This window comes from Haliotis cracherodii, unplaced genomic scaffold (assembly GCF_022045235.1).
Source record: "Haliotis cracherodii isolate W230 unplaced genomic scaffold, xgHalCrac1.p SCAF_11, whole genome shotgun sequence".
Lineage (NCBI taxonomy): Eukaryota > Metazoa > Mollusca > Gastropoda > Lepetellida > Haliotidae > Haliotis > Haliotis cracherodii.
Genome location: NW_027266266.1, coordinates 2553230 through 2575667, shown reverse-complemented (window position 1 = coordinate 2575667; position 22438 = coordinate 2553230). Strand labels below are relative to the sequence as shown.

Below are 22438 nucleotides of genomic sequence, written 5' to 3'. Positions count from 1 at the left end.
ATGGCGTCCATGTGGTGGGCTCAGGACAATGCTCCTGAGACGGCAAAGACGAACAGTGAACTTGAAGATTTGTTTGTATTTGGTTATGCCTGTAAAGTGTTTCGGGATGATGAAAAGGCATCTTATATCGATCAAGGGAAACAGCTTATCCCATGGATGGGCGACGATCGTCTGATGATTGACAGGTCTGTGGCTCTTCCAGTGGAATATTCTAAGAAGTTTCGAATTTCTCGTGTTTACAAATCGCGCGGGTCCTAATTCAAGATTAATTTGCAGGAACAACGGTCTTGTAGCAAAGTGGTAATGGTTTGTGTTGTTTGCTACCGGAGGTGACATGACAAGGGAAGGGAGACAACTGGCTTCAACAGCAACTCGCCACCAACACCGCAGCTGTCAAATGGCAGATGGCAAACGGAATTATTCTGCACAATCTATGTCATCAATGACATGGGACATTATTTAGAGAATTGTGCAGATATGTTTTTGTTTGTAGCCATGGGTGGACAAAAACCACCATCTAAATGTTTTCGTTCCAGATTGAAGTGTTGACAGACTCCGTCTATGTTGGTGTGGCCTCATATTGGGTATGAAAATGGTTTGATGAAATGTTCATCTTTTCTGTCACTTAATATAATATGCTTTAGCAAACTTGATAATGTCAAGAGGTACCTGTCATGTCAAAGATAGAAATTGGGAGGTAAGAGTTAGTGTCGATGAAGGGAGCCATTTTGGTGTTAATATGATAAAAGATTCCTTGACCGTGAATATTGGGCTCTAAACATTGCAGAAAACACATAAATATGTGAAGCACTGATGAAAAAAATAACTTTTTGAAAACAATAATAAAGACTTTGAAATGTATCTGTTGCAGATATATTTGTTCAAAATTGTCTTTGACAAGGTACACCAAATTGCCAGTACTTATCATAAGAATATGAAAAAGTAATTAGGACTAAATATCAGGTAACCTTATGAAAATTATTCATTAACTGAGCAGTTACTTCATACTGCTGTGGTGCCATATTTTTATCAGGTACATACCTTTGTTATACTACTTCAAAAGTCGACGACTTTTGATATATTGTTGAAGAATATGTGCTGAGTTATGACCTTGACTTGGCAGGTATGACGGCCGAGGACATCTGTATGACCTGTCTGCGTATGATGCTGAGAATGTCAAAAAAGAAAACATTGAGTTGTCTGAGACTGAAAAAGCTGTTGAAGCTGCCTGTGATGAAGAACGATATCTGGAACTACGAACAGATATTGCAGAAGCAGAATTATATCAAGGTAGATATAATGAGCAGTATTTTAGTTACACTATACATTTAATGATTAACAATTCTAATCACATGTCCCTTTACATGATGTAGAAGTTGTATACAATCATTATTGCTTGGGTATGTGGCAACCGACCCAACCCTGATTGGTCATTGTTGTAAATCAACCTTGAACACAGAGGCACAGCATATATTGTTTTCAACTTCTATATTCTTATACACAACATTTTACAATGTTTGAAGCTTTTTGTTTGCCCCTTGTCAGGTGAATGATGATTCACAATGATTCTCTTGATGAAGGAGCAAGAGATGTTGTTGACATATGGTTTAACACTGCGTTCAAAGTTATATGCTTATATAGTGGTGTGCATGCTTTTGTCTGTGGCTGCTTGTACTAGTCCAAACTTATGCCGCATTTTTAACATAAATACCCCACTGTAAACTGAGTCTGAGGCAAGCAGTCCTTGTTTCATCCCTTGATTGTGCCAGGCAGGGTAACAAAAAGTATCATCTAAAAACATTTTCTGATATGACGTGGCAGGGAATCGAACCACTGACCTTACACTCAATCCACTGGAAGTAGAATATGAAGGCGGTCGAAAACACAAGTAGTCTTAACAAGGTTGCATATGTTATAGTGAGTGCAGAAGTTGAAATGGAAATATGTTGTGTCTCTATCATGCTTATGAAATCTTAACTTCTGAATCAGTCAAAACTCTAGAACATGTAAAAGTCATCTCAATATGGCAGTACAAGAACATTCTTTGGAAATCCTGACTGGTATTAAAACTATCTTCAACTTTTCCAGGCTTATGAATAAACATTTACTATGAATTAGATTAATTTGGACACAACAAATTCATAACATTTTGACAAGGAATTTTTATTGTGAGAACACTACTCCAGTCAAATGCTTTTCCTGTGTTATATTTATTTACAGTACCTTACTTTTTATAGAGGAGGAATGAAAATGTTAATACAAGTCCCACCGTTTCCAGCATACCGTATTTGACGTAATAAGCACCCCGCTCTAATAAGCGCCCATGGCAATATTTGCTAATTTATTGGCTAGTGAACAATCCCGATTAGCACCCCTTCCGATTGATCAATGTACACAAGACTTATTCATTCGCATATAACACGCACTCGTGTGCTATATGAACCCTTAATTAATGGCAATTAAATTCTTGAAAAATATATCTGTCGTATATAAACATTTCAAGCTGTCAGCATAAACCACGAAATGTATCTTTCAACTATGTTTTTTCCACCAAAATAATATTCTAATAAGAGCCCCCTATTTCTAATTTTGAGAGCACCCTTGGCACTTATTATGTCGAATACGGTAAGTCAGATGTTTGTGCTATTTTTATGGTCAGAGGCCTTATGTATGGTATCTCCTTCCTTTTGTAGAGGAGGAATGGAAGCGGTACTACGAGTCCCTCCATGATGGTTACAAGGCAGTTGGGTTCAGCTACGACCAACCCGAAGAAGACATACTGGAGGATCATCAAGGTAGAGTAACCAGGGCTAGAAACTTAGCTCTTTTTAGTCCACTAGTCCTTACAATGATAACATAAAACAATACCCTTAAAAGGACTACAGGATAGTGCCAATTTCTAACACTGGTTACCATCAGCAGGTTTTTATCTAGACCTGTTTAGAGGCTGATCTTTAGTCCCAAGTCAGCAGCAAATGACTGTAAAATTCCCAGTTTGAATTAAAACTGCCCCCAATTCTTCAGAATTTACGAAAGTAAGTACATTAGAATAAATCCAATTTGGAAGACTATCACTGTTTTTTTTGCAATTTGCCTGCCAGGGGCACTTAGTTTGGAGTCCTAGATAAATCCCTGATAGTTACTAAGCATGTCATTTGTGGCCATGTGTTTCACCAAGGCGAGTCTTGTGTCACTCCGTGTCTTCCTCCCACAGCTGACTGACACAGTGATACAACTGTGAGTAGGTTGCACTGCTTAGCTTGGGATTTGCCTTTATTATTCCCTGCCATCAAGTGGAAGGGGTATATAGGAATGAGTGCTGTCAGTCCATCCATTACCTTTCACTTCCGGAACAGAACTCAAAAACCATGAGAGATATTTTAACCAAACTTTGTACATAGATAGGTCTAGTGGTGCTTTTTGATAGTATGAGATTTAAAAAAAAATATATTTTTCGAGTTTCCATAGCAACGACTTCGACTTGTGGTAGTGTTTGTTTCTGGAGGGCTAATGCCATGCACACAACCGGACATGTTATATTCACGGGGGAGAATCTTCTGCGGATCCACAAATTTCTGCGAATTTTAGTGACCACAGATTTGTAAAACACCCCCCATAAATACCCCCAAATTATGACCATGCTCCATTGAAAAGATGTTTCAACTGAAAAGGAAAATACCCATTCTTATCCCTGAATATTAGCATTTTTGATTAGCAGGGGATATGAGTATTTCATGCTTGTTTTTTCTATTGTCCAGCTTTAAGAGAATCAGAAGATGACAAGCCCTTTGTTCCCCCACCAGAACTACAAGTGCCTAAGGGTGTTAACTTGGTACGTAATCTTGGTGATCCTTCATTTTCTTCAACATAGATCAGGTCCTAAAGCTCATGTGTATATGGTTCAGTATTTTTAGCTTGGTTTTGTAAGTCTTACTGATTGACATGCATGGAGACCTGGGTTGAAACAGGTGCCCTATTTGTTAATTGCAATTCATTCTATTCTGACAGTGTTGCTCATCATATCAACCCCTGGTTTGCCTGGCCTTGACTTCGTAGTTATGCATCAGTTCATATATTAAAGGATGGTGACGGGGCACACCTGGCATCTTGATTTGACTTAAGTACTTTCCTTCGAGGTATTGATCAGATGAAGTGTTCTTGTGCTTGCAGCCAGTCAACAGAAAAGCCAACGTCATCATTGAAAAGACGGCAAAGTTTGTGGCCGAACACGGCGCTCAGATGGAGATCATCATCAAGACGAAACAGTCGGGCAATCCCCAATTTGATTTCATGCACTTCGAGAACGAGCTGTCCCAGTACTACAAACACATGGTGAAGATGATCAAGTCGGGGAAATACAAGCCACAGACGCAAGAACAAGATGACGAAGGTCAGACAAAGTTGCCATGTTTTGGGGCAATATGTTTGTTTAAGTTATGGAAAAGGATTTTATCAAATTTGAATTTTAGAAAGATTAGGGTGATAGTTTTACCAATGTCCAAGGAATATCACGAGGATTGGCTGCAAACATTGTACACTTGTTAGGAATTTTACTGGTTTATTTCTGTTTGCAGCTTCCTGTAATTGCTTATGCGGCAGATTTGTTTTTCAGGCCATGACGACGATGATGATGGACATGGCTACCTTCATCCCCTGCTGAACCCAACGTCAACAACACAGGTAAGAACATGTAACCATGGTAATGCCATCTGTGAAAATATAACAAAGTAATACAGCCAACAGTTCATGTAAGAATTTTTAACCATGGTTACACCATCTGTGTATATTAGTAGTGGGGCGATACATCAACGCATTGGTGGATCACAAGTTTGTATTTCTCGATGCAAGTATCAATCACAGTCGCACACTAGGTAAAAAAATATCGATTCTTGCCAGAAATGTTTGCTTTAATAACTGTTGCACAGAACACTAATTAGTAGTGAAAACATAACTATTTTCATCCAGCTGTTAATCGTCAGTGTGCCAGGTACTTAGCCATCCTTTCTTTGAAAAAGATGGCTTACACACCACAGACAAGAGCACATGCAAGTATCGTGAACATGGTAGCGTGATATGTATCAGATCACACAGTTGGTGTATTGTCCCAGTCCCAGTCTATGTATGTATCTATATAATACATCCAACACCACATGTAAGAATCAGTAACTATGGTAACACTGTCTGTAAGTCTATGTAACTATGAGCATTATAAGACAACACCACATGCAAGAATCTGTAACCATGGTAACACCATATATCTGTTTGTCTATGTAACTACAAGCATGATAAGACAACACCACATGCAAGAATCTGTAACCATGGTAACACTTTATATCTCTATGTATGTCAATGTAAGCATGATAAGACAACAACCCATGTAAACAATGATCATGTTTTTTGTGTATAAACAAACAGTCCCATGTATGTATAAAATCAAAGACAATTTCTATTTATTTTTCAGCCGAGCAAACCAATAAAGATGCCAGCTGTCTCCATTAATGATACTTCCTATGGTCAGCTGATTAAGTCTATCAAAAGGAATTCAGCGAAAGTATCAGAAAATAGGTATGTGTGTCGATCTGAGTGAGAGGCTCTGTCTCCAGATGTTGCAGGTCAAGGATGACCCATGAGTGTTAGTGCTGGCCGAGTGGCAACAGGCCGTGCTGAGAGGCATCATCTACCAGGCTCAGCTGGTTGCGAGTTAGCTCTGATTATGATCCTTGGTTTGTTGTGGGTTTGCCCAAAGTGCCCCCGTCATGATTCCGGAACCTGTGCCCAGCAACCTATGCTAGTTGTAAGAGGCGAGACCTGTGAAGATAATAGGTGGTCTCCTCATGAAATTTCATACACACAAAGACCAGGTTGTCAACTGCTACTTGGGAAATTTTTAGAGAATATATTTGTCTCTGTTTCCATGGCATCATGGACTCTGTTCATAGTGGTGTGTTTGTCTGAATCATGTATCTGAAACTAATCAGTATTTCTTCATGAAACTGTGCACACACAAAGACCTGGTTGTTAACTGGTGACTTTCACTATTTAGGCATTTTTAGAATACATTTTTTTTCCGTTTTTATGGCCATAGCTTTGATTTGGACTCTGTTCATAGTGGTGTGTTTGTCTGAATCATGTATCTAAAACTAATCGGTATTTCTTCATGAAACTGTGCACACACAATGACCAGGTTGTAAATTGGCCACTTTTGCTATTTAGAGATTTTTAGAATTTATGTTTTTTCAGTTTCCATGGCAACAAGTTTTACTTACTGTTCATATTGTCATACCTGACATCGGAATACAAAGTTCTGAATCCCAATTCCATAGTATTGTTTTGATAGCTCGATAACTACTCTTTTATATGGACAGACAGTTTGGATAGAAATTCCCTCATCAAGATGGACGTAAACTAATAGTCAGATGATTTGTTCTTTCGAATTTGTGGGGGCCGGTGAGATTTATCATCTTCTGATGACACTTGTTTATACCTGTGAATCTTTGTCATCTTAACCTAAATGGTAAAACATAAAAGATTGTTGAAATTAAAATACCATAGCAGTTAACCTCTTGAACCCCCCAGATGCCCTTTGTTTTCAAACACTTTCCATTTATATTGAAGCCCTTGAGTGTTTCCACTGACAACACGACAAGTTTTTATGTCACATGTAATGCTTTTGTTTCCAGTTCTTCAGTGGGTGACCGGGACACACACCCTCTTGCCCCACCCCCAATGCCCCCATTTGCGAACCAGACAGTGTATCCCTCCTCTGCCGCCCACGCTGGTCTCCCCCCTCCCCCTGGCACGGAGCCTGTGGTGCTGCCATCCTCGGAACTACCTCACATCCAGGGACTCCAGCCAAGGAGGGCCATGAAGCAGGAAGACGAGGGAGGAGGGTGAGCGAAGAATTGTTTTTTGGTGTTTTAAAAACCTAACTTGTATTTGCGTCCAAATATTGAAAACATTAGACTCTGGTTCAGGATAGGACCCCAGTATTGTATCAACCACTTTTGGTTTGTTTTGTTGTTTAACGCCGCACTCAGCAATATTCCAGCTATGACGGCGGTCTGTAAATAATCGAGTCTGAACCAGACGACCGCCTCCGTGGTCTAGTGGTAGAGCGTCCGCCCGGAGAGCGGAAGGTCCGGGGTTCGATCCCCGACCGCGTCATACCAAAAGACGTTAAAAGATGGTACTTGTTGTTACCCTGTCTGGCGCTCGGCATTAAGGGGCTAAAACAAGGACTGGTCGGCTCGGAGTCAGTATACTGTGTCTGAGTAGGGTATTCATGTTAAACTGCGGCATGGTATCTCAGTGTGCTAGCACTATAAATCGGCATCAGTCCGGACTAGTACAAGCAGCCACACAAACACACACACGTACATGCACGTCGCTATATAAGTGCAATAATCTTGGACGCGACGTTAAACCCCATTTCACCTCACCTCACCTGAACCAGACAATCCAGTGATTGACATTATGAGCATCGATCCTCGCAGTTGGAATACGATGACATGCATCAACCAAGTCAGCTAGCCTGACCACCGGACACCTGACTTTTTATGGCAAGTGTTGGTTGCAGAAGATCTTCACAGGTTGCTATCAACCACTGGTTTGCCTGGCTGAGACATTATAGTTCCCTGCTTCAGTTAACTGATGTCTATACTTGTCTTTTCAGAGGAAGTTCGACACCAAGTCAGATAGTCCCGCCCCCTCCTGACATTCAGCCAATCATAGACAGGATGGCGATGTACGTGGCGAAGAATGGTGTGGAGTTTGAGATCGTTGTGAAGAGCAAGGATGACACCCGCTTTCAGTTCCTCCATCCGTGGCATGTCCACTTTCCATACTACGACTTCAAGAAAACTCTCTTCCTCAAGGTCAGTTTATGTCAGCTCTTATTTTGCTCGTGGGGAGTCCTAGGTAGAATAGGTCCACAGCTCCTGTGCTGGTCTCCCTATGGGGGTCCTAGGTAGAATAGGTCCTCAGCTCCTGTGCTGGTCTCCCTATGGGGGTCCTAGGTAGAATAGGTCCACAGCTCCTGTGCTGGTCTCCCTATGGGGGTCCTAGGTAGAATAGGTCCTCAGCTCCTGTGCTGGTCTCACTATGGGGGTCCTAGGTAGAATAGGTCTACAGCTGCTGTGCTGGTCTCCCTATGGGGGTCCTAGGTAGAATATGTCCTCAGCTCCTGTGCTGGTCTCCCTATGGGGGTCCTAGGTAGAATAGGTCCACAGCTCCTGTGGTGGTCTCCCTATGGGGGTCCTAGGTAGAATAGGTCCACAGCTCCTGTGTTGGTCTCCCTATGGGGGTCCTAGGTAGAATAGGTCCACAGCTCATGTGCTGGTCTCCCCATGGGGTCCTTGGTTGAATAGGTCCACAGCACCTGTGGTGGTCTCCCTATGGGGGTCCTAAGTAGAATAGGTCCACAGCTCCTGTGCTGGTCTCCCCATGGGGTCCTTGGTTGAATAGGTCCACAGCTCCTGTGCTGGTCTCCCTATGGGGGTCCTAAGTAGAATAGGTCCACAGCACCTGTGGTGGTCTCCCTATTGGGGTCCTAGGTAGAATAGGTCCATGGCTCCTGTGCTGGTCTCCCTATGGGGTCCTTACTTGAATAGGTCCACAGCTCCTGTGCTGGTCTTCCTATGGGGTTCGTAGGAAGAATAGGGGTCCTCAGCTCCTGTGCTGGTCTCCCAATGGGGTCCTTGGTTGAATAGGTCCACAGCTCCTGTGCTGGTCTTCCTATGGGGGTCCTAGGCAGAATAGGTCCACAGCTCCTGTGCTGGTCTCCCTATGGGGATCCTAGGTAGAATAGGTCCACGGCTCCTGTGCTGGTCTCCCTATGGGGGTCCTAAGTAGAATAGGTCCACAGCTACCAGCGCTGGTCTCCCCATGGGGTCCTTGGTTGAATAGGTCCACAGCTCCTGTGCTGGTCTCCCTATGGGGGTCCTAGGTAGAATAGGTCTATAGGTCCACGGCTCCTGTGCTGGTCTCCCTATGGGGGTCCTAGGTAGAATAGGTCTATAGGTCCACGGCTCCTGTGCTGGTCTCCCTATGGGGGTCCTAGGTAGAATAGGTCTATAGGTCCACGGCTCCTGTGCTGGTCTCCCTATGGGGGTCCTAGGTAGAATAGGTCTACAGCTCCTGTGCTGGTCTCCATATGGGGGTCCTAGGTAGAATAGGTCCACAGTAACACAATACCTGACTTAGTTGGTTATGTTTGCAGGAGGTAGAACAGGAGCGGCAAGAGAAAGAAGAGGCTGCAGCCGCCGCGGCGGCAAACAAGGCCGTCAGCTTCTCCATCAAGACGCGCACCAAGGAGCCAGAGAATGTCACGCAGCTGAAGAAACCTCTCTTTGACTATGGCAGCAGTGAAGATGAGAATGAAGGGGAAATATTGGGTTAGTAAGAGGACTTCAAACAAACTGGATTTTGATTAAGACGCTGTGGTCTGTCACCTGTGACAGTGGTGTGTATGTTGGGTGTATGCCTACATACACACACAAATTAACATTTCTTCCCATTTTTCGCAGATGCATGTTTCAACACAACCTAGTCTCCCAGTTACTTTATAATTTTGACTGGTACAAGTAGCCACACACACACATGCATGCTCGTCGCTATATAAGTGCATTAACCTTGAACACGACATAAAACCCATTTCACCTCACCTCAAATGTCACCTACATATCTTTTCTCCCTAGTGCAGCTGGCATGCTCAAATACAAGTAAAATACTTATCAGCATCGTGTAGTATCCCACTCGCTGACTCTGTCTAGATGAGTCAATGCATCAGCATCTTCCCGTTCACTAACTATAAAAGTCTAGTTTCCACCCTTGCCAAACTAGGCTGGTATTATGGAGTTACATTTTGGCTGGACTAACCAGTTTATGCATAGTCCAATCAAAATCGCGAATGAAATCGAAATCCTGTAATGTTGAAACTGTAATGCAGATTTTGGTCAATTGCAGGATTTGCAAAGCATGTCTTTAATCAAGGTGCGCACGTGATTTACTGCACTTGTTTGAAGCAAATGCATGTGATATGAGAGGTGGAATCTGATTGGCCAATAGGAGAGGCTTAGAAGGGACATAACTCGTAATAGCCACTGGTGGCGCTACGGTCGAGCCCAGGAATTCCAGTCTAGTTCGGCCTGGGTGGAAACTGGACTTTTAAAGTCAGTTAACTCTCTTGCCTCGGGAAGATGATGCATCAGATGGCATTATATCCATGGAATTATAAGTCACCCCATTCCGATTTCCAGGAGAATCTGACAGCCAGAAGGAGCGAACCACGGACATCACCTCCAGTTCACCGACTGTTTCCGACTCAGGCCAGGTGTCAGAGGTCATAGTTGAGGTCAAGCCAGAGGTCAAGTCAGACATTCAACTCGAAGTCTTGGAGAAGAAAATGGGTGAGTAACAGTACACATTCTGTCTCTCCCTGAATCCAGAGTTGTATTCTTTCAACCTGTGTGCAAGAATATCGCAGAATCCCGGCCTAGTCAATCCTTGTGTCATTATTTGCGTCCATCCGCTTTGAATCACGTCAAACATCACCATTACTAGTTCCGATGTTACTGTTATATTTGTTTTTACTCAAAAACTTTGGTGGTACAATCGATTCAAAATGGCAAATACTTTTGCCATGATATTATTGTCAAGTGAAACGGAATGCCAGAAGTTCGTAAACTTGATGCACTGCAGAATTATTGAGCGTAACCGAATCCTTGTAACGCTGATGGAGCTATCGAAATGTTCATTGACACAGACGATGAGTACGGTCATAAATATGACTTCCATTGCAATCAGAAAAAATCTGGCTATCGAGAAAACAGCATAGCAAATGTCAATCAAGTTATTTATTGTTGTGTCGACAATTGTGAAGCAATGGAATTTAGTCGCCACAAGATATTTTTCAAAGTAGTCATTTGCCGACCGAAATTTTAGTCACAACTTTGAGGACTGCACATTCCAATTTTGCTATTAAGCAAAGGATATTATGATCACAAACATGTTCAAAGGTTGAATACAGGTAATGTGAAAGTTGAAGAAAATCTTTCATACGCTGCTTAGGTGGGGTAGGATCATGCAGCCTGTCCATGTGGCAATGTTTCTTTGCTGTAGTGTTGCTATGATATCATGTAACTTTGTTGAAAACTTTCTGGCTTTGCATTCAAATTAAATTCAGGCTTTCCATTATTTATTTCATTACAGTGTTGGAGTAATATTGTGGTTTGCATAAATAATTTCACTTGGGCTAGGTTAGACACTGACATGATCAGGAAATCAATATATCCCAGGAGATAACTTTTGATCTTACCCATGCATAGACAGTTTTAAGACAAACTTATTAACATATTCAAGGAATATAATGGATAATAACTTCTTATCCCCCCTGCATATAATGCGGGGGGATATAGTGATCAGCCAGTCTGGCTGTCCGTCCGTCTGTCCGTCTGACCGTCTGTCCATAATCATTTCCTTTTCCAGGGCAGAATTCGAAAACCATTCAGTGTATTTGATCGAAACTTGGCAAAGCTATCAGGCACATACTGAAGTGGTCCCTTTGGATATTTTGGGATTTTTCTAATTTTTACTTTTTTCAATTTTTATGGAATGAAGTTGGACATAGACTCAATTGGGTATGGGGTTCGTTTCCGGGGCAGAATTCCAAAACCATTCAGTGTATTTGATCGAAACTTGGCAAAGCTATCAGGCACATACTGAAGTCGTGCCTTTTGATATATTTTTTTTACGAATTTTTGTTTTTTACAACTTTTATGGAAAGATGTTGGACCTAGACTCCATTGGGGAACGAGTTCGTTTCCGGGCCAGAATTCGAAAACCATTCAGTGGGTAAACAATGTACATTCAACAAGAACATTCAGCTGTTGACTCATTACATACAGAATTGCAAATTTACTAGTGGTTACTTTACAGACAGCTGCCGGGGGGATATGTCATCTTTCTGATGACTCTTGTTTATTATACGTACACAGCATTTCAGGTGATGAGGGGGCAAGATGTAGACCAAACATGCTGTGTATGTTGTTATTCATGATATTCCTTGTTATGTCCAACTCTAAAGGCTCTCAACTTAATATTTGTTTGTTTGGGTGATGTTTAACTGCCACACTCAGCAATATCCCAGCTATATTATGGCGGTCTCTAAATAATCTAGTCTGGAACAGACAATCCAGTGATTGACCTCATGAGCATCTATCCACGCAATTGGGATACGATGACATGTATCAACCAAGTCAGAGAGCCTGACCACCCGATCCCATTAGTCGCCTTTTACAAGAATAATGTGTAAATATGTGAACTAAGTGCCAAGTATGCTACATCCTCAGCTGAGGAACGCCTGAAGGACCGACTGGCGAACGCAGCTCGAGAGAAGCTTGCACAAGCCAGTAAAGAGAAGCAGGTTCAGGCGGAACGCAAAAGGAAAGCAGCCATGTTTATCAACCTCCTCAAAATCAAACCTACCTCAGCGGATGAGTCATCCAGGGATGGTGCACAGGAATCCTGTAAGTCCAGAACACTGCAGTTGCTTTGATATGTACTCTGTGATTGGTTCAGCATTATATAACTGTTGTCGTTTATAGTAGTCAGGTCAGGTTTAAGTACTGAACACCCTCTTGTGCAATTAATGATTAAGAATTACTGGAAAAGTTCAAGTAGGAATTTTAAAACCATGTTGGTACAAGGGCTGGCATAAAAGATTGATGATCAGAATTATCGTAGATGGGAAGGAATATTAACGATTATCGATATGAAAATTGTATCATCGATAGTATCCAGTGGACTGAAGTATGTTGATTTCTTTCGGACTCTTTTTTTTCATATTTGCTCAAAGTCACTTCCCCGATATTTATCGATAATTGATTGATATTACGTTAACAATTATTGATCTCCATGATCTTTATCGATAGCCACCCTAGTTGCTGCATATAGCATGTATGACAATGAGTGATGTTTAATGTGGTAGATTCTACATCGCCCCGAGGGACTCCAAGCAGCAGTCGTCCATCAACCCCTGGGTTTGCGTCTAGTCGAGAACGGTCAGTTCCGTGTGATGACCGAGATCACCCAGTAGAACATGACAGGTATGACAGCTACAGGAGGGGCTGGCCCAGAAGGTCAAGGTCAAGGTCACCTCATCCAGCTTATAGATCACGCTCAAGGTCACCTCGGGGCCGTCACAGGTCAAGGTCAAGGTCTCCTGTTTACCAGTGGCGACGGCGACGATCGCCCACTCCACCAAGTGCTTTCAGTGTAATTAGGAGGTATGTATCAGTTGTCAAATTGTGCAATGTGTGCTAGGGGCTGTGGGGTAGCCTAGTGGTTAAAGTGTTTGCTCGTCATGCTGAATGCCCAGGTTCGATTCCCCACTTGGGTACAATGTGTGAAGCCTATTTCTGGTGTCCCCAGGCGTGATATTGCTGGAATATTGCTAAAAGCGGCGTAAAGCAACACTTGCTCACTCAAAGTAAGTAAATCTGGAGAGTGTCTTCATGCTCTGCTCAAACAGTCTGGTTAATACAATCATTTATGTTTGAAACGAAAATGTTGTACAGCAACATACTCAAAGGAAGATGTTAGTAAAGAGGATTGTGCGTTTAAATTATTTATAGCTTTGACCTCGCTGGCAGTATTATGAGTTGGAGGGAACATTTGAAAGATACTGTGAGGACTACTTATGTGCTTCATCTGTTTCAAGGTCACCAGCTCGAAGACCCTCTCCCCGATTGGGCAGTGGCAGGAGAAAGTCACGGTCAAGGTCACCACGTAGAGTTATTCCACTAGTTAGGACAGGAAGACGCTCAAGGTCACCGAAGAAAAGTAAATCCCCGACAAAAAAGAGATCTAGATCACGAGACAGGAAGAGGAAGTCAAGGTCACCCTCAAGAAACAAGAAGAGATCAAGGTCAAAGTCTCCTAGCTCCAAACATAAAAAGCCGAAAAAGTCTGATGCAAGGTGAGGAAAAAGAGTTCAGTGAAATACTCACCTTGGGGTCATACTGTTGTTATTTATAGTCAATGGTACCGGTTGAAGTATATGATAAATAATGACCCCAGACAACAGATGTGTGTTCATCTCTTCACCCATTAGTGAATGGGTACCTGCCAGGATATGATGGTCATGTGGCTGTTATCCTGCGGAAACTATATCCCAAAAAATATCCCAAAGACATGATCCTGACATTAAAGATTATTTTTCTCAATGTCAAATAAGCTTTGTCTTATTTATCTGACAAAATTACATGATAACTATAGTGTCTTAACCAGTCAGGAGGAAGGGGGCTCCGATCACCTCATCATCTCAGGAACTGCTATTTACTGTGAAGTTACTTCCCTTTGGTGTGTCAGAATCCTATGATAGTGGGTTCAAATCCCAGATTCGCCCTGATTGGGATTCTTGAATTGTCAGCACCACATCTGTGCATGTGAGTTTCACTGCAGTGGTGAGTATCTGAATCACTTTGGGCTTTCCTCCCACATTGGGGCGGTCGGGTAGCCTAGTGGTTAAAGAGTTCACTAGTCACGCTGAAGACCCAGGTTCAGTTCCTGAACCCTCACCCATGATATTGCTGGAATAATGCTAAAAGAGGCGTAAAACCTCACTCACTCACTCACTCACTCACTCAGAATGCAGTCTTGATCTTACAAACAATCTTAAAAGATTGTGCTTGTTGTTACTTTGTCTGGCGCTCGGCATTAAGGGGCTAAAACAAGGACTGGTCAGCTCGGAGTCAGTATACTGTGTCTGAGTGGGGTATTCATGTTAAACTGTGGCATGGTATCTCAGTAAGCCAGCACTTTAAATCGGCCTCAGTCTGGACTAGTACAAGCAGACACTCCCACACACTGTATAAGTACAATCATCTTGGACGCAACGTTAAACCCCATTTCACCTCACCTCTACCGACTGTTACAGTGTAATGTGCAGAGACACGGCTGCCTTTTTTATTGCATGTTACTTGAAGAGATCATCTCAAACCTCACCTCAGTGTCAATTGACAGTGACTGCCCAACTAACAATCGAGACATGTAACAAATTACACAGTGATCATGTGATTCCGCCCCTCTGGTATTGGTGAGTATAGTTTTACGCCGCTTTTAGCAATATTTCAGCAATATCACGGCGGGGGACACCAGAAATGGGCTTCACATATTGTACCCATGTCGGGAATCGAACCCAGGTCTTCGGCGTGACGAGCGAACGCTTTAACCACTAGGCTACCCCACCGCCCCCCCTCTGGTGTTGGCCGTGGTGATGAATTGCAACACAAACATCATCAAGCATTGTTGCTGTTCGACTAGAGGGAGACATGGGTATTTTGCACTTTTGGTAATTGATTTTCTCTGTCCAGATCGGATAAAAGGTTATTCCGGATAAAAGGAGATTTTTATGTTATAATTTTACATAAATATTGTCCAGTAGGTGGGGTTTCCAGGTGTCGTTCCGGATAAGCAGGGGTCCACTGTATGTAAAATGTTTGCTATTGTTGTACAGGTCACCCAAGAAGAAGAAGAAAGATAAGGACAAGGAAAAGAGTAAAGACAAGCGTAAGGACAAAAGTCGGGATAAGGTGAAGGACAAAGAAAAGCACAGAAGTAAAGACAAGAGTGGGAAGCATTCGACAGAAACAGAGAGTTTGTGTAAAACTGAAGCTAAAAGTGTTGAAGAAAGCAAAGCTTCTGAATCCGAACACGAGCATGAGAAATCTGATGGCAGAGATAGTTCCTCAGATAGTGAAGATGAGGCACCACCAGTAGTGCCAAGGCCTCAGGAATTAGATGCAACTATTGAGATAATAGAGATTGATGACAATGATGACCCAGTGGATGACATCCCTCAGCCTCACGGGCCCCCTCCATCACTCCCCCTCCTGGCGCTGGATGATGAGATGACACAATCGTAAGTTTCAGATAGTCCTTTCCTGCCTGTACATATTTACGCCACACTTTCTTCATCTTCCCGAGGCAAGGGAGTCCAGTTTCCACCCTTGCTGAACTAGACTGGAATTCCTGGGCTCGATCGTAGCGCCACCAGTGGCTTGTTATGTCCTTTCTAGCCTCTCCTATGTACCAATCAGATTCCATTCAAACAAAATGGCGGTCTGGTGATCTGATCAATCTTTACGATCTATATTGTGATAAAACAGGTCTTACATCGCAAAGTGCATCAATTCACGTGAGCACCTTGATTAAAAATATGACAAGATTTGGAAAATATCTGTTGACAACAAGTTGGCGGTGCACATGCTTTGCAAATTCTGCAATCGACTGAAATCTGCATGACAGTTTACGAACCAGATTTTGATTTCTTTGCAGGATTTTTATTGGACTATGCATAGACTCGTTATTCCAGCCAAAATGTAACCCCATAATACCAGCCTAGTTCGGCAAGTGTGGAAACTGGACTTTTATAGTCAGTTAATGCCCTTGCCTCAGGAAGATGCACTTTCTTGTGATTATCAGAGCTCCAGATAACTTTTTGAGAAATTCAGTTTTTACTCTAGGGTTTCTATTTTAATTGGGTTATTACATTTTTCATTGGGTAACCAAAATTTTTTCACTCATCTATTCATCAATCTATTGAGTTTTTCCCAAAATTAGTGAACATTGTAAGATTTAAGAAAAATGAAATAATGTTTTAGATGTATATAACTGTTCTAAATATGCAGACATGACTCGGAAAGTAAATTAGCTCGAAATTAAAAATTTCATTAAAAAAGTGTCATGTATTCATGTTCTCCCAACTTCTAATGCCTATCAAACACTTCATCTATGCCCTGTTGCACAAAGTACCGCAGCAGTAAAGACAATCATAATTTCCATTTTTTGACATATAGTTACATTAGTTGTAAGACTCTTGATGACATTGTTTCTTTCGTTCCACAGTCCACGTTTGCCATCAGAAAGTGACTTGACGGAGACTGCCAGTGGTAGAGACTCCCCTGCAGTAGATCCAAGTAAACCTCCCAGAGAAGTGTCCAAGGTAAGTTCACTGAGGGGCCGGGTAGAGTAGGTCCCCATTACCCCTTGATTGTCTCCCAATTAGGAAACCAGAGCAAGGAGACCCCAGACCCCCTTGATTGTCTCCCCATTAGGAATCCAGGGCAAGTAGATCTCTAGTACCAACTTGATTGTCTCCCCATTAGGAATCCAGGGCAAGTAGGTCTCTAGTACCCCTTGATTGTCTCCCCATTAGGAATCCAGGGCAAGTAGGTCTCCAGTACCCCTTGATTGTCTCCCCATTGGGAATACAGGGCAAGTAGGTCTCTATTACCCCTTGATTGTCTCCCCATTAGGAATCCAGGGCAAGTAGGTCTCCAGTACCCCTTGATTGTCTCCCCATTGGGAATACAGGGCAAGTAGGTCTCTATTACCCCTTGATTGTCTCCCCATTAGGAATCCAGGGCAAGTAGATCCCCAGTACCCCCTTGATTGTCTCCCCATTAGGAATTCAGGGCAAGTAGATCTCCAGTACCCCTTGATTGTATCTCCATTAGGAATCCAGGGCAAGTAGATCTCCAGTACCCCCTTGATTGTATCTCCATTAGGAATCCAGGGCAAGTAGGTCTCCAGTACCCCTTGATTGTATCTCCATTAGGAATCCAGGGCAAGTAGATCTCCAGTACCCCCTTGACTGTCTCCCCATTAGGAATCCAGGGCAAGTAGGTCTCCAGTACCCCTTGATTGTCTCCCCATTAGGAATCCAGGGCAAGTAGGTCTCCAGTACCCCTTGATTGTCTCCCCATTAGGAATCCAGGGCAAGTAGATCTCTAGTCCCCTTGATTGTCTTCCCATTAGGAATCCAGGGCAAGTAGGTCTCCAGTACCCCTTGATTGTCTCCCCATTAGGAATCCAGGGCAAGTAGATCCCCAGTACACCTTGATTGTCTCCCCATTAGGAATCCAGGGCAAGTAGATCCCCAGTACACCTTGATTGTCTCCCCATTAGGAATCCAGGGCAAGTAGATCCCCAGTACCCCTTGATTGTCTCCCCATTAGGAATCCATGGCAAGTAGGTCTCCATTACCCATTGATTGTATCTCCATTGGGAATCCAGGGCAAGGAGATCCCCAAGGGTAATCATGGGTCAGCGAGTCATCAGTGTTTAATGTCCACATGCGTCTTCGATTGTTTCTCTTTCTAACAGTTCGGAAACGCTTTCGATCAAATTTGAATTTATCCAGAACTCTTCCCTGACACGCTTCATGAATGTCTTTCCAGCATCTTCTGTCCCGCGTCAGAGCCTTGCTGAAGGCATCCCGAGACGAGATATTAAAAGATGGTGATGGTCCGAATGATGACCCCTGATGAAGACTTCATGTCGATGCTGCAGGTTCGGTGTCGAAAGAAGCAATTCATCGCAATGTCCAAATCAGGGTTTCACTTGTAAATTCAAATCCCTCAGTCCTTCAGGTTGCCAGGATACAGGGTCACTGACCCTCTGCTTGAATTGGCCCCTTGAACCTATAGTTCCGAAACAAAAGCCAACAGCTCAGGGTCGCTGACCTATCTGAATCTTGATATCTTGGTTGGAGATGTCCTTGTTTCCATTCAGACCTGTAGTTTATGCAGGTTTTTTCTCAAACCTTTGAATTAGTAGTTGAAATACAGATAAATTTAGACTCTTCAATTTTATTTTATTTATTGAATATATTTGTATTTGATTCCCGGGAAGAAGGCAACCCGCAAATTCTCTATTTTCATTTGGTATTTTTGTTAAATGTGACATGAATGATTAAATTGTATAGCTTTTACATGAGATCAAAGCCACACACTGTTAGAGTGTTGGTGAAGGTGTGTCTAGTGCATGTCATGGTTCCATCTCAATCTTTGAGCAATCATCTATAGGTCTATGATCATGTGTCAATTGTCTGGGTCAGGTAGAAAAACTGGGATTTAGGTTTTTTTCGTAAGTGTGATTACCAGGCTTAGTGGTAAAAATATGTCTTTTGTGTGGAATTCTTATTTTTTACACCTTCTGGATTTTTAGGATGGGTGAAATCAGAAACCTAGTAATTCAGTTGCCTTGTGAATTGTAGAGTATTGTGACTTGATGATGCCAGATATTGAACTAGGGATAATGTGTGGTGTTGGGGTAATGAGTTTGAAACTTAGCCACGTGGATGAGGTTTTGTTTTGTGTAAGTCATCATCACATAATTGAAGGAGACATAGAAAATCGCACCTGAGTGTCTTTTGATATCAATTATATCAACACGGGTTGATAAAAAAAACTCTGAGTGTTGATATATTTCAAATCTAAAGACACAAGTGTGAGATTCTATTTATCATCCACCATCATCTTTCCAACTTTTGCAGTTTGTAGACAGTAATAAGCTGTGTCTTCAGTGTAATAAAAAGTACTGCTAACAGCTTCAGTAGCAGAGCCATTAGTGATGTCATTTGATTGTGATGTCATGGTAACAATGACGTCACAATGGTCTGCAAAGCATTGTGATGCAATTTCATTGCAGCGATATCTACAATTTATCTCCTGTGGGAGCCAGTTAACCTAACCTAGTTAGGTATCTTGTCATATCAGGTTGGACAAAGTCAGGGTTTCACCAGAGAACTCTATAATGAGAGAACTCTTAGACATGGTGCAATTATTATGTGTTCTTCCTATGAAACAATTCACTGTTCTCAGGTGTTGCCTATCAAGTGTGTCAGCATAAAGGATATTTTTCTGAAATTGAAATTCTGAAGTAGCAATCAATAAGATAAGATAGTTAAATATCTGAAGAAAACATATTGAACATTATGAACCATCAGGGATACCTTGAATAAGATTTGTACATTTGTTTGAAAAGATATTTGAAAAGTTCCTGTGCTACCTTGCACAGTTGTTTAATTTCTGTTAAAGAAAGAAATAAAGACATATCTGAAGTCAGCATCCCCACTGCAGCAGTTGCCTGACAACCACATTGTTTTGTTTTTGTTAGCCTAGGATAGTACTCAGGGGGCAAATATGAGGCCGTCTATGTATGTCTAACGATGCTTTATATTTAGATTGCTGTATGTATGGTAGCTATTCCTAGTTCCATAGTAGATATTCCCAGCTCTATGGTAAATATTCCTACCTCCATAGTAGATATTCCCAGCTCCATAGTAGATATTCCCAGCTCTTTGGTAAATATTCCCAGCTCTATGGTAGATATTCCCAGCTCCATAGTAGATATTCCCAGCACGATGGTAGATATTCCCAGCTCTATGGTAGATGTTCGCAACTCTATGGTAGATATTCCCAACTCTATGGTAGATATTCCCAGCACTATGGTAGATATTCGCAGCTCTATGGTAGATGTTCGCAACTCTATGGTAGATATTCCCGGTCCATAGTAGATATTCCCAGCTCCATTGTAGATATTCCCAGCTCTATGCTAGATATTCCCATCTCTATGGTAGATATTCCCATCTCTATGGTAGATATTCCCAGCTCCATTGTAGATATTCCCAGCTCTATGCTAGATATTCCCATCTCTATGGTAGATATTCCCAGCTCTATGGTAGATATTCCCAGGTCCAAAGTAGATATTCCCATCTCTATGGTAGATATTCCCATCTCTATGGTAGATATTCCCAGGTCAAAAGTATATATTTCCAGCTCTATTGTAAACATTTCCAGCTCTATGGTAAATATTCCCAGCTCCATAGTTGATATTTCCATCTCTATGGTAGATATTTCCAGGTCTATGGTAGATATTCCCAGCTCCATAGTAGATATTCCCTGCTCTATGGTAGATATTCACGGCTGTATGGTAGATTTTTCCAAGTGATAGAAGTTATAACGTGATATCTTGTCAGGTGAACCGCTGATAGCCAGAAAGATGCTGATCTTTCTATATTTAAAGATCTTGATGTTTTGTAAATATGTAGCAAGGTCGTGATATAGCATAACTAGTACTTCACAGAAGTACCTTCATCTTTCTATGTGCAAGTATTGTGGACTGTCAGTAATGATTCTGTGAGGTTCAAGGGGCAAGTAATTTGGAAACAGTGATTGAGGATAGAATATCAGACTAGGAGAATCAAATAGGATGTGTGTGCTACCACAGCTACAGCTGCATTGGTTTTAATAACTCGAACAGCTACCGGTATACTTATTCTCTCATATAAAGTCTGCAGTTTTGCTAGTCAGAAGCCTGAGTCAAGACATAAGACTTCCAACATTGTGACCGAACAGTACTGAAAAACTACTGAGCTATTTGTCCTAATTATAGGCACAGGGTGCCGGAGTGTAAATTGTATGTATATATTTTCTCCACACTTTCAGGAAAGCCAAATGGAGATGTTTCTGTAATTGTACATAGTGTATGGATCAGGGTGCAAGCAGTAGGGGTGCTGTGACTCAGGTACCGGGAGTTGTACAATGGACAGGTGCTTGTTGTGACAGTGAGACCTCCTTGTGATCATCTCACATAGTGCTGGATCAGGGTGCAAGCAGTAGGGGTGCTGTGACTCAGGTACCGAGAGTTGTACAATGGACAGGTGCTTGTTGTGACAGTGAGACCTCCTTGTGATCATCTCACATAGTGCTGGATCAGGGTGCAAGCAGTAGGGGTGCTGTGACTCAGGTACCGAGAGTTGTACAATGGACAGGTGCTTGTTGTGACAGTGAGACCTTGTGATCATCTCACATAGTGCAGGATCAGGGTGCAAGCAGTAGGGGTGCTGTGACTCAGGTACCGAGAGTTGTACAATGGACAGGTGCTTGTTGTGACAGTGAGACCTTGTGATCATCTCACATAGTGCTGGATCAGGGTGCAAGCAGTAGGGGTGCTGTGACTCAGGTACCGAGAGTTGTACAATGGACAGGTGCTTGTTGTGACAGTGAGACCTCCTTGTGATCATCTCACATAGTGCTGGATCAGGGTGCAAGCAGTAGGGGTGCTGTGACTCAGGTACCGAGAGTTGTACAATGGACAGGTGCTTGTTGTGACAGTGAGACCTTGTGATCATCTCACATAGTGCAGGATCAGGGTGCAAGCAGTAGGGGTGCTGTGACTCGGGTACCGAGAGTTGTACAATGGACAGGCGCTTGTTGTGACAGTGAGACCTCCTTGTGATCATCTCACATAGTGCTGGGCAATGGGATAAATATGAATGTTTCAAAAAAACGTTCTTGTTACGGACACAAAGGTAATGGTAATGATAGACATTTTATCTCCCCGAAATCTTAAATGTAAACATAGGGTTATGACCAGAATGCCATGACTTCCATACTTAATCTACAAATGCTGTTGTGCATATATATACTTACACTTAAGGCCATATACATTTACTGCAGAATACAGTGTGTTTAATAAAGTTTTCATGTCAAGAAAGTAAATCACCGAGAAAATTTGTCAGCTGCAGTGTTTGCTGCTCAGTCTAAACTTCCCTTGACAGAGGTCACCTTATTTTTGTCCATCTGTATATAGT

The 22438-nt window shown here is 42.3% G+C and overlaps 1 protein-coding gene across 2 annotated transcripts; it reads left to right on the top strand.

The window, feature by feature from the left end:
- Positions 1 to 21630, top strand: LOC139456094 (splicing factor, suppressor of white-apricot homolog). Of its 2 annotated transcripts, none has more exons than XM_071237617.1 (17): positions 1 to 185; positions 1124 to 1290; positions 2694 to 2795; positions 3759 to 3832; positions 4171 to 4390; positions 4613 to 4680; positions 5462 to 5565; positions 6681 to 6890; positions 7673 to 7874; positions 9218 to 9392; positions 10257 to 10406; positions 12348 to 12524; positions 12986 to 13283; positions 13718 to 13975; positions 15515 to 15919; positions 16906 to 17002; positions 18240 to 21630. In XM_071237617.1, the coding sequence occupies exons 1-17, from the start codon at positions 1 to 3 to the stop codon at positions 18324 to 18326; spliced, it is 2979 nt and encodes a 992-aa protein (XP_071093718.1). In that variant the 3' UTR covers positions 18327 to 21630. The 2 variants fall into 2 exon arrangements, with proteins under 2 accessions (XP_071093718.1, XP_071093719.1); XM_071237618.1 differs by having other exon boundaries at positions 94 to 584.
- Positions 21631 to 22438: the final 808 nt, after the last annotated feature.

Coding starts and splice junctions, on each gene's coding strand:
- LOC139456094 (XM_071237617.1), top strand. CDS start 1: ATGGCGTCCATGTGGTGGGCTCAGGACAATGCTCCTGAGACGGCAAAG. Junction 2,796..3,758: donor CATACTGGAGGATCATCAAG/GTAGAGTAACCA, acceptor TCTATTGTCCAG/CTTTAAGAGAATCAGAAGAT. Junction 12,525..12,985: donor GGATGGTGCACAGGAATCCT/GTAAGTCCAGAA, acceptor TTAATGTGGTAG/ATTCTACATCGCCCCGAGGG.